Genomic DNA, 12,924 nt, shown 5'->3' on the forward strand with positions numbered 1-12,924 from the left:
AGGGAATAGAGCGCCATTTCAGATGCAGTATAGGAGTCAGAAGTGAGCGAGAGAAAGCCTCCAGATGTGTCTGTAGTGCGCGTGCCAGGGGGAAAGGCCCACTCGCTCTCAGAGCTTTGCGTTGGTTCCTTTGGGTTGATTTCATCCCATGCTGTTCCAGTAATGAAGCCCAACACAACACTGCTGCTTTCTACCCTGGTCACTGTAGTCAGGTCACTAAAGGGCCCGCTAGCTGGATGGCTAGCTAAATCCTCCCTCACTACTCTCCAGCTCTGGCTTCCCAGAGTGTTTTGCATCAAAGCTGGAGGATAATTAGTCAACTGATCTATCCAAGTGATCAGAGCCTTCGTTATGCTATCACATTCTGACGAAAGACTAGTTTTGTTTGCCCGAGTCATCGTCAGTTCGTTGTCGTATCCCCCCCTCATAGGTTAAAGCAATTAACTGCTCTTCTCCATAATCCACAGAGTTATGCCTCAAATCCAGAAATTGGGCACCAGAGATATTCAGCTGAGCTCACTCACTCCGCCCGCCCCAAGGCACATTTTTACCTGAAAAATAAAATAATAAAAGAAGTATGCGTCCCTCTTCCCTATGTAGTGCACTAAGCAGTGCACAATATAGGAGATAGGGTGTTATTTGGGATGCAAAAATTAGTGTGAAGGGAGGAACTTTCTTTTTTCATTTTAAAAACTCTTTGATGAAAAAGGAATCAACATTTAGGCACTGATTATTTGAATATTTTCATAAAAGATAATACATTTATATTATGAGTTAATTATAAAATTATATTAAATCTAAAGCCAGAACAATTGGTTACAATGATTGGCTATTATCATTTTTGACGGTGTGTTTTATGGTGGGGTTTTCCTATGAGGTATCTAGCACATTAATCACCACGTTATTCATTTTGTCTCACGTAATATAAGTTGCATAATTCTAGTTGGTGTATTTTCATATTTTGATTCATGTATTCCATTCTATTCGAGTGCTTTATGAAGATTTAGTGCAATGTCATTTTGTGTGTGTCACTTGTGATTCCACCATAGTGTGTTTCAAAGAGATCTTGTTCTGTAGCGGACAATCTCTGTTCATCTGAACTGACTTTGAATTCATTACTGCATATGAACAGCAGAGGGAGCTAGGGGATCATTTTTGTCTCATAAAACGCTACTCTCCTTACGTTAACATTTTAGTCATTTAGTAGACACTCTTATCCAGAGTGCATACATTGTAATACTGGTCCCCTGTGGGAATTGCACCCACAACCCTGGCATTGCAAGTGCCATCCTCTACCAAGTCCTTCTGGCAATTACTCTGAGCAGAGCGATGACAACTTTTGATTTTCTCATTAAATAGCCTACTATTCGACTTTTATGATTTTGTTTCTTTAAAAAAAGTAAATCTTTTCTATGTTGAATCGTCTCTAAAAAAATAAAGACAACCCTTTAGCGGTGACACCTGTGAGACGTGAGCCCTATAGGCTACAGAGAGACCAACAAAAAGTTGTAATTTTAATGTTGTCATTGTTCATGTTTACTGCCTCTCCGCCCAGACCTTCAGAAGCTGCTCGATGAAGTCCACCAGAGTGTCACCAAAGACTTAAGTGGTCCAGAGCAGATTCATGGCGACGGCACTTTGACTGTCGGATACCGGTAACGCCCCCTAGGCCTAGCCACATTCCACTCCCCTTTCTGGTCACTACTCTTCTGCATTTGCTCTTTCCGCTTTCACCCCTTACTCTCCTGCTCCTCTCTTTTCCTTTCCTCGGCAATAGATTAAAGGGGTACCGAGACAAGTTATCTCTGGAATTAACAACTTCATAAATGGCTATGTATGTAGAGGCTGTTGGAATTGAGCTAGTGGATGATTACATAATGTCGACTGAGTAAAGTAAAGGCATATCATGCCGACCCAATGGTGACCAGGTTAGCAATTAAACATTTGCATTTCCACGCAGACTTCAACCCCGTGTTAACTCCAGACCCCAGGGTGAGAGGGTGATCTAATATGTAAACGCCCTAACTAAATACTAACGGATTTGTTCCCTCACACAACAGGCCACCTACCCAACCCACCCCTCAGAGAGGGGACAACACAACGCGCACCAAGACCAAAGACACACCAAGACCCAAAAGGTTGACTTGCTACACCTAAACTCAAATTACTACTACTTTTCTACCGTTCCACCAGCTGCAGAATCAAAATAAATTCTGCTTTGCGCCAGAAGATGTCAGGTTTGCGAGGAAGAGCTATTTTGCAGACAGAAAATGTTGCCTACACTACTTTACTATACTGCATTACATTGAGTATGATATTGCATTGAGTGTAACTGTGTTGTATTGAAAAAAGCCTTGTCTCTGTCTCTGTGTGTAGTTGTCCTGCTAAAGCCACTGTCTCTCTAGCTCTAGTCACAACAACTCAATCAGTCAATCAATCTATCAATCATGGTATTGTATAAAAAAAAATACATATACAGTATATAAAGTTTCCCTGCTAAGCCTGCATTGTGTGTAATTTCAGTCCATTCAGAAAGTATTCAGACCCTTTGACTTTTTCTACATTTTGTTACGTTACAGCCTTATTCTAAAATGGAAAAAATGTATTTTTTTCCTCATCAATCTACACACAATACCCCATAATGACAAACCGTAAACAGTTTATAAAAATAAAAAATCACATTTAAACAAAAACAGAAATACCTTATTTACATAAATATTCAGACCCTTTGCTATGAGACTCGAAATTGAGCTCAGGTGCATCCTGTTTCCATTGATCATTCTTGAGATGTTTCTACAACTTGATTAGAGTCCACCTGTGGTAAATTCAATTGATTGGACATGATTTGGAAAGGCACACACCTGTCTATATAAGGTCCCACAGTTGACAGTGCATGTCAGAGAAAAAACCAAGCCATGAGGTCGAAGGAATTGTGTGTAGAGACAGGATTGTGTCGAGGCATAGATCTGGAGAAGGGTACCAAAAAATATCTGAAGCATTGAAGGTCCCCAAGAACACAGTGGCCTCCATCATTCTTAAATGGAAGAAGTTTGGTACCACCAAGACTCTGCCTACAGCTGACCGCCTGGCCAAACTGAGTAATCGGGGGAGAAAGGTCTTGGTCAGGGAGGTGACCAAGAACCCGATGATCACTGACAGAGCTCTTTGGAGATGGGAGAACCTTCCAGGAGGACAACCATCTCTGCAGCACTCCACCAATCAGGCCTTTATGGTAGAGTGGCCAGACGGAAGCCACTCCTCAGTAAAAGGCACATGACAGCCCACTTGGAGTTTGCCAAAAGGAACCGAAATACTCTCAGACCATGAGAAACAAGATTCTCTGGTCTGATGAAACCAGATTGAACTCTTTGACCTGAATGCCAAGCGCTATGTCTGGAGGAAACCTGGCATCATCCCGACGGTGAAGCATGGTGGTGGCAGCATAATGCTATGGGGATGTTTTTCAGTGGCAGGGACTGGGAGATTGGTCAGGATCAAGGGAAAGATGAACGGAGCAAAGTACAGATAGATCCTTGATGAAAACCTGCTCCACAGCGCTCTGGACCTCAGTCTGGGGCGAAGGTTCACCTTCCAACAGGATGATGACACTAAGCACACAGCTAAGACAACGCAGGAGTGGCTTCGGGACAAGTCTCTGAATGTCCTTGAGTGGCCCAGCCAGAGCCCGGACTTGAACACAATTGAACATCTCTGGAGACACCTGAAAATAGCTGTGCAGCGACGCTCCCCATCCAACCTGAGAGAGCTTGAGAGGATCTGTACACAATAATGTTAGATACTCCCTAAATACAGGTGTGCCAAGCTTGTAGCTTCATACCCAAGGAGACTCGAGACTGTAATCGCTGCCAAAGGTGCTTCAGCAAAGTACTGAGTAAAGGGTCGGAATACTTATGTAAATGTGATATTTCCAGTTTTTTTTATTTATACATTTGCGAAAATGTACAAAAGTAAAACCAGTTTTTGCTTTGTCCTTATGTTTAGTATGATGACAAAAGAAAACATCAAAATGTGGGAAAAGTCAACAGGTCTGAATACTTTCCGAATGCACTGTACATGTTATGTTTTTGTATTGCAAATCATTCTGTCTCTCTCTCTGTCTCTCAATTCAATTTAAGAGCTTTATTGTCATGGGAAATATATGTTTACATTGCCAAAGCAAGTGAAATAGATCATTAGCAGAAGTGAAATAAACAATAAAAAATGAACAGTAAACATTACACTTACAAAAGTTCCAAAATAGTAAAGACATTTCAAATGTCATATTATGTCTATATACAAGTACAAAAGGGAAAATAAATAAATATAAATATAGGTTGTATTTACAATGTTGTTTGTTCTCACTGGTTGCCCTTTTCTTGTGGCAACAGGTCACAAATCTTGCTGTTATGATTGCACATATTTCACCCAATAGATATGGGAGTTTATCAAAATTAGATTTGTTTTCGAATTCTTTGTGGATCTGTGTAATCTGAGGGAAATATGTGTCTCTAAAATGGTCATATATTTGGCAGGAGGTTAGGAAGTGCAGCTCAGTTTCCACCTCATTTTGTGGGCAGTGTGCACATAGCCTGTCTTCACTTGAGAGCCAGGTCTGCCTTCGGGGGCCTTTCTCAATAGCAAGGCTATGCTCACTGAGTCTGTACATTGTCAAAGATTTCCTTAATTTTTGGTCTGTAACAGTGGTCAGGTATTCTGCCACTGTGTACTCTCTGTTTAGAGCCAAATAGCATTCTAGTTTGCTCAGTTTTTTGGTAAATTATATCCAATGTTTCAAGTAATTATCTTTCTTTTTCTCTCTCTCTGTGTATAGTTGTCCTGCCAAGCCTCTGTCAGCCACCAGTGAGTTGATCAGCAGTAAGAGGTCCATGCTGTGGGATATGAGGAAAGCCTATGAGGAGAGAGCAGAGGAGCTGGCCCAGAGCTTCAGTGACAGTCTGGACCACAACGCCAGGTGACTGTCCCCTCTCTGACCATCTAGTTCTGGTCACAACTCACCTCCACAAATGTTTATATTAGTTTACCTAGGCAAGTCAGTTAAGAACAAATTCTTATTTACAATGACGGCCTACCCCGGCCAATTGTGCACCGCCCTATGGGACTCCCAATCACAGCCAGATGTGATAGAGCCTGGATTCAAACCAGGGACTGTAGTGACACCTCTTGCACTGAGATGCCACGCCTTAGACCGCTGCGCTACTCGGGAGCCCCAATCTGACTTTTGTCCCTTTTCCTCAGAGAGAGAGGCATGCCTGTGTTGTCTTCTAAAGCCATGTTTGTTCAATGACCAATTAATCTCTAGTGCCGGTCAGTTTTTAGTCTCAAAAGCATTGACCACGACATGATTTGAACACGTAAACTTGCAATCTGGAGTCAGACGCGCTACTGTTGCGCCACAAAGTCTGGTGGTGTATTAACTGAGCTATCAGGCCTCTCGAAGTGCTGATCCTCACATGGTGTTCAGTTTCTCATTCCCAGCAGAAAGATATCAAACAGTCTACTTACTTAGGACCTTGTGGCGCAACAGTAATGCGTCGGACTCCAGATCAGAAGGTTGCGCATTCAAATCATGTCAGGATTCATGTTTTTAAGCATGAATGAAAACGGGGCCTGCTCTGACCAGCACTGGTCCCATGTGGCTCAGTTGGTAGAGCATGGCACTTGCAATGCCAGGATTGTGGGTTTGATTTCCACGGGGGACCAGTACAAACAAATATTTAAATGTATGCAGTCATCTACTGTAAGTTGCTGTGGATAAGAGCATCTGCTAAATATGTAAAATGAGGTAAGTTGGTCTCTGAACAACCACACCACAAGGTCATAGGTAACTAACCAGGCAGTATGAGACTGTTTCTTTGAATTTGCCCACATCTTTCTCTGGGGAAAGAAGCAGACAACCTAATTATGATAAGTGTACTATAAATCAAATGTTATTGGGCATATACACATGGTTAGCAGATGTTATTGAGAGTGTAGCGAAATGCTTCTAGTTCTGACAATGCAGTAATATCTAACAATTCTACAACAGATACCAAATACAAACAAATCTAAGTAAAGGAATAAGAATATATAAATATATGGATGAGCAATAACAGAGTGGCATAGGCAAGATGCAATAGGTAGTATATACATATCATATGTAAACATTAGTAAAGTGACTAGTGTTCCATCTATTAATGTGGCCAATAATTTCACGTCTGTGTATGTAGGCTGCAGCCTCTCTATGCTAGTGACAGCTGTTTAACAGTCTGATGGCCTTGAGATAGAAGCTGTTTTTCAGTCTCTCGGTCCCAGCTTTGATGCACCTGTACTGACCTCGCCTTCTGGATGGTAGCTGAGTGAACAAGCAGTGGCTCGGGTGGTTGTTGTCCTTGATGCTCTTTTTGGTCTTGCATCGGGTGGTGTAGGTGTCCTGGAGGGCAGGTAGTTTGCCCCCGGTGATGCGTTGTACAAACCACACTACCATCTGGAGAGCCCTACGGTTGTGGGTGGTGCAGTTGCCATACCAGGCGGTGATACAGCCCGACAGGATGCTCTCAATTGTGCATCTGTAAAAGTTTGTGAGGGTTTTTGGTGACAAGTCAAATTTCTTCAGCCTCCTGAGGTTGAAGAGGTGCTGTTGCGCCTTATTCACCACACTGTCTGTGTGGGTGGACCATTTCTGTTTGTCCGTGATGTGTACGCCGAGAAACGTAAAACTTTCCACCTTCTCCACTGCTGTATGGTCGATGTGGATAGGGGGGTGCTCCCTCTGCTGTTTCCTGAAGTCCACAATCATCTCCTTTGTTTTGTTGATGTTGAGTGAGAGGTTTTTTTTCCTGACACCACACTCCGAGAGCCCTCACCTCCTCCCTGTAGGCCGTCTCGTCGTTGTTGGTAATCAAGCCTACTACCGTTGTGTCTTCTGCAAACTTGATGATTGAGTTGGAGGCGTGCATGGCCACGCAGTCATGGGTGAACAGGGACTACAGGAGGGGACTGAGCATGCACCCTTGTGGGGCCCCAGTGTTGAGGATCAGCAAAGTGGAGATGTTGTTTCCTACCTTCACCACCTGGGGGCGGCCCGGGAAGTCCAGGACCTAATTGCACAGGGCGGGGTTGAGACCCAGGGCCTCAAGCTTAATGATGAGTTGGGGGGTTCTATGGTGTTGAATGCTGAGCTGTAGTCAATGAACAGCATTCTTACATAGGTATTCCTCTTGTCCAGATGGGATAGGGCAGTGTGCAGTGTTATGGCGATTGCATCATCTGTGGACCTATTGGGGTGGTAAGCAAATTGAAGTGGGTCTAGGGTGACAGGTAAGGTGGAGGTGATATGATCCTTACCTAGTCTTTCAAAGCACTTCATGATTTTTATTTATTTATTTCACCTTTATTTAACCAGGTAGGCAAATTGAGAACACGTTCTCATTTACAATTGCGACCTGGATGATGACAGAAGTGAGTGCTACGGGGCATTCAGTTACCTTTGCATTCTTGGGTACAGGAACAATGGTGGCCATCTTGAATCATGTGGGAACAACAGACTGGGATAGGGAGAGATTGAATATGTCCGTAAACACACCAGCCAGCTGGTCTGCGCATGCTCTGAGGACGCGGCTAGGAATGCCGTCTGGGCCGGCAGCCTTGCGAGGGTTAACACATTTACATGTCTTGCTCACGTCGGCCACGGAGAAAGAGAGGCCACAGTCCTTGGTAGCGGGCTGCGTCGGTGGCACTGTATTATCCTCAAAGTGGTGCAAAGAAGGTGTTTAGTTTGTCTGGGAACAAGACGTTGGTGTCTGTGATGTGGCTGGTTTTCCCTTTGTAGTCCGTGATTGTCTGTAGACCCCGCCACATGTGTCTCGTGTCTGAGCCGTTGAATTGGGATTCCACTTTATACCCACATTTTGCTTGTTTGATTGCCTTGCGGAGGGAATAACTACACTGTTTGTATTCGGCCATATTCCCAGTCGCCTTTCGATGGTTAAATATATATTACGTATTGGATCACTAAAAAATACAAATTTTACATTACCGTGTAGTTTACCAATAAAATGGTCTGATGGTGATGTGGATATACTTGGTATACATATCCCAAAATAAATAAATAATCTCACTCCGATACATTTTTATAGAAAGTTAGCAAAAATAGATAAGATCTTGCTACCATGGAAAGGTAAATACCTGTCTATTTGTGGAAAAATCGCCCTGATGAACTTTTTAGTCATATCCCAGTTTACCTATTTGTTTATGGTCTTGCCCTACATCTAGCGAACATTTTTTTAATTATATGAGAAAACAATATTCCATTTTAATTGGAACGGCAAGCCAGACAAAGTTAATTGGGCCTATTTATATAATGAATATGAATTTGGAGGGCAGAAATGATTAAATATTAAAGCATTAGACTTCTCACTAAAGGCTTCAGTCATGCAAAAGTAATACTTAAATCCAAACTGGTTCTCTAGCAAAAAATAGTATGAATGTCTCACCCTATGTTCAAGAATGGCCTTTTTCCCTTTATTCAGATTACAACCTCTCACTTTCAGTTATTTGAAAAGGAAATCATCTCCCATATATTGCTATTTTTAAAACAAGCCATAGAAAGTTGGTTGCAATTTAAATTTAATCCACCAGAAAAGACAGAACAAATGATACAACAAATAATACTCAAATATAGTAATTGATTAAAAAGAATCGTTGTAAATCTTCGTAAATTATTTCATAAATAGGACTGGGGAAGTTATGTCACACATGCAGCTAACAAAAACACATGGAAATGTCTGCTCTACCCAAAATTACAACCAACTAATTGCAGACGTACTGCAAAAATGGAAGAGGAGAGTGCAAGGGGAAAAAAGTAAGGAACTTGTCTGTCGGCTCTGCATAAAGGACATAATTGGTTAAAGAAAATTGTGATAAATAAAAAAGTATACTAGTTTCATTTAAGGACCAAAAAATTGACAGCCGTGCCATATAGATTGTAAAATAGTTGGGAAGAGATTTTTGACGTACAGATACCATGCCACATAGTTTATGAATCAAATCAAATGTAAAATCAAATGTATTTGTCACATACACATGGTTAGCAGATGTTAATGCAAGTGTAACGAAATGCTTCTGCTTCTAGTTACAACCATGCAGTAATATCTAACAAGTAATATAACCTAACAATTTCACAACAACTACCTTATACACACACAAGTGTAAAGGAATGAATAGGAATATGTACATAAAAATATATAAATGAGTGATGGCCGAACGGCATAGGCAAGATGCAGTAGATGGTATAGAGTACAGTATATACATATGAGATGAGTAATGTAGGGTATGAAAACATATAAAGCGGCATTGTTTAAAGTGGCTAGTGATACATTACATCAAGATGGCAAGATGTGGTAGATGGTATAGCGTACAGTATACACATATGAGATGAGTAATGTAGGGTATGAGAACATTATATAAAGTGGCATTGTTTAAAGTGGCTAGTGATACATTTAATTACATCAAGATGGCAAGATGCAGTAGATGGTATAGCGTACAGTATATACATATGAGATGAGTAATGTAGGGTATGTAAACATTATATAAAGTGGCTAGTGATAAATTGATTACATCAATTTTTCCATTATTAAAGTGGCTGGAGTTGAGTCAGTATGTTGGCAGCAGTCACTCAATGTTAGTGATGGCTGTTTAACAGTCTGATGGCCTTGAGATAGAAGCTGTTTTTCAGTCTTTCGCTCCCCGCTCGGTCCCCGCCTTGATGAATTGATATGCAAAACGACGCCAGATTAAAAACTTTGAATTTTTCCATTTAAATTATTTTACAAAATTCTTGCAACCAATAGAATGTTATTTATATGGGGGATACAACCTTCCCAGCTCTGCAGATTTTGCGGCAAAGAGACAGAATCATTAGATACTTTTGTTTTGCTACTGTCCATATGTAGCTTGTTTTTGGTCACAGGTCCTGGAATGCCTGAAGAATTGCAATATTTAGCTGCACTTGAAGTTTCTTCAAGTGCAGTCGCAAAAACCATCCATCGCTATGATGAAACTGGCTCTCATGAGTACGCCACAGGAAAGGAAGCCCCAGAGTTACCTTTGCTGCAGAGGATAAGTTCATTTACCAGCCTCAGAAATTGCAGCCCAAATAAATGCTTCACAGAGATCAAGTAACAGACACATCTCAACATCAACTGTTCAGAGGAGACTGTGTGAATCAGGCCTTCATGGTCTAATTGCTGCAAAGAAACCACAACTAAAGGACACCAATAAGAAGAAGAGACTTGCTTGGGCAAAGAAACAGGAGCAATGGACATTAGACCAGTGAAAATCTGTCATTTGGTCTGATGATTCCAAATTTGAGATTTTTGGTTCCAACGCCATGTCTTTGTGAGACGCAGAGTAGGTGAATGGATGATCTCCGTGTGTGTGGTTCCCACAGTGAAGCATGGAGGAGGAGTTGTTATTGTGTGGGGGTGCTTTGCTGGTGACACTGTCTGTGATTCATTTAGAATTCAAGGCACACTTAACCAGCATGGCTACCACAGCATTCTGCAGCGATACGCCATCCCATTTGGTTTGCGTTTAATGGGACTATCATTTGTTTTTCAACAGGACAATGACCCTACCCACCTCCAGGCTGTGTAAGGGCTATTTGACCAAGAAGGAGTGATTGAGTGCTGCATCAGATGACATGGCCTCCACAATCACCCGACCTCAACCCAATTTAGATTATTTGGGATGAGTTGGTGAAGGAAAATCATGAAAAAGGAAAATCAGCCAACAAGAGCTCAGCAGTGCTCAGCAGGTGAAGCTGGTTGAGAGAATGCCAAGCGTGTGCAAAGCTGTCATCAAGGCAAAGGGTGGCTACTTTGAAGAATCTCAAATATAAAATACATTTTGATTTGTTTAACACTTTTTTGGTTACTACATGATTCCATATGTGTTATTTCATAGTTTTGATGTCTTCACTATTATTTTACAATGTAGAAAATAGTAAAAAGAAATAAAAAACGAACTTGTGTCCAAACTTTTGACTGGTACTGTATATATATTTGCCAAAAATATATATGGGGGATTGGAAGTGATGCAGACAATTGGAAGCTACAATCTATCTGCAATATTAAAGCTGATCTACCCCCTAAAAAAAGCGGACAACATTTCAATGTTAGTTTGTCCCAGGTCAGGACCTTTTACTTGAAGCACTGTGTCACTTTTCTTTGTACATTAACTCGCAGCTGACTTCTGAGTACTTTATTGCAGTGCTCCTCAATATAGATTTGTTTTCACATAGGGCTCTCAAGTGGTGCAGCGGTCTAAGGCACTGCATCTCACTACAGACTCTGGTTCGATTCCAGGCTGTATCACAAACAGCCATGATTGGGAGCCCCATAGGACGGCGCACAATTGGCCCAGTGTCGTCCGTGTTAGGGTTTGGCCGGGGTAGGCCGTCATTGTAAATACGATTTTGTTCTTAACTGACTTGCCTAATTAAATAAAGGTTAAAAATTAAATAAATGAAGACTTCTCATCCAGTTTGCGCTGTGTAATAGGTGAACATAAAATATCAGTAATTGGTAAAGTCAATCAAAAATCTATCTGGTTTATTACAATTTGCAACAGGGAGACCCGCACAGAAGCAGAGAAAATGTCTAGCTAGCCTTCTCTGGTCAGGCCCTTATCCTAAACATTCAGCTTCAACTCTAGTGACCATCAGCCCACACCTTGAGTGTCCCAAAAACAACACTGGAAATGATGTTTTTTACAGAAACGCCAGGTACTGTATGCTAAACATTGTGTTGATCATTCTAACTAAATATCAACGTTGCTCATTTTAAATTTCCCCATTGCACCCTGTTATCTAATTATATGGTTAATGTCAGAGGATTAAGTATCTCTCCTGTATGCATCTTATTACAGTATGTCCCCTCCCTTTCTTTGCTCTCACTGTGCCCACCCCGTCTCTCTTTCCCCCTCTCTGCTCTCTTCCTTTTCTCTCTGTACTCCCTGTACAGGAAGAGGCTGGAGAGTGGCATCCAGAGGTTCCAGGCCCTGTGTCATGTGACCTACTCTCACCTCATCCCTCGTCATGTGACCTCACGGATCACCGGCGTGAAACCCCCGGAGACAGACTGCAGCAACAACAACATGTGGTAATGCATCTGCAATACCCATCACGTGGATTGGAATGTTGGAATGTATGTTTGTTTCCTCATCTGTGTATGTGATCCCTCTGTCCACCCATCTGTGTTTTCAAAACTTCACAAAACTTCTGACCCCGACGTGATTTGAACACGCAACCTTCTGATCTGGAGTCAGACGCGCTACCGTTGCGCCACGAAGTCCTGTGACTAGCTAGGGTGTCTGATGCCATTTCATAGAATGCACTTCCCTATCTTTCCCCTAGGAAGTCAAATAGAGGCCAGGGACATCACTATAGCTTTTGTTAGCCACAAATCTTTTTTGCACTGCTACGATAGTGTATTTTTGGCATATTTCTGTATTATTATTTTTTTATAATAATGTATTATTTTGGGGGTTTTGCTCAATCTGATTGGGTGGGCCTGGTAGACCACATAATCTGAAAATATTTGGCCAAAGAAAAATTTCTGGTTGGTCTCAAGGAATGTAAAAAAGTTAGGAAGCGAGACTTTTAAAATGGGATTGAGTGAAGTAGCAGCAAATATGTTGAATTAGCAACTAATGAGCATGGGGTCTCACAAGTTTGACAAAATTACCTTATATCTTTCAGTCTAATACGGCTATTCTTCTTTACCAGAAGCTGTTTCTTTAACTGTGCATTCTTCAGGGTTTACCCAATACATTACTGGGAGCTTATATACAGTGTGTGACTCTCTTTATTTTTAGAGTCGATACTGTGCACTCATACATTTGTAAACGTTACTGTGCACTCATACA

General features: G+C 41.6%; 1 protein-coding gene and 1 non-coding gene across 2 annotated transcripts in view; one reads left to right on the forward strand and one right to left on the reverse strand.

Moving 5' to 3' along the window:
• LOC129853899 (coiled-coil domain-containing protein 60-like) overlaps positions 1-12,924 on the forward strand; it is a 61,736-nt gene that overhangs the window by 43,566 nt on the left and 5,246 nt on the right. Inside the window, exons 8-11 of the mRNA XM_055920384.1 lie at positions 1,556-1,655; positions 2,061-2,138; positions 4,832-4,972; positions 12,021-12,158. Of these exons, the coding sequence (XP_055776359.1) occupies positions 1,556-1,655; positions 2,061-2,138; positions 4,832-4,972; positions 12,021-12,158 (457 nt within the window). The remainder of the gene's footprint in view (positions 1-1,555; positions 1,656-2,060; positions 2,139-4,831; positions 4,973-12,020; positions 12,159-12,924) is intronic.
• On the reverse strand, positions 12,279-12,350 carry trnaw-cca (transfer RNA tryptophan (anticodon CCA)). Its single transcript has one exon. It is a non-coding gene; the product is annotated as a tRNA-Trp (tRNA).

Source organism: Salvelinus fontinalis, chromosome 4 (assembly GCF_029448725.1).
Source record: "Salvelinus fontinalis isolate EN_2023a chromosome 4, ASM2944872v1, whole genome shotgun sequence".
NCBI classification, from domain to species: Eukaryota; Metazoa; Chordata; class Actinopteri; order Salmoniformes; family Salmonidae; genus Salvelinus; species Salvelinus fontinalis.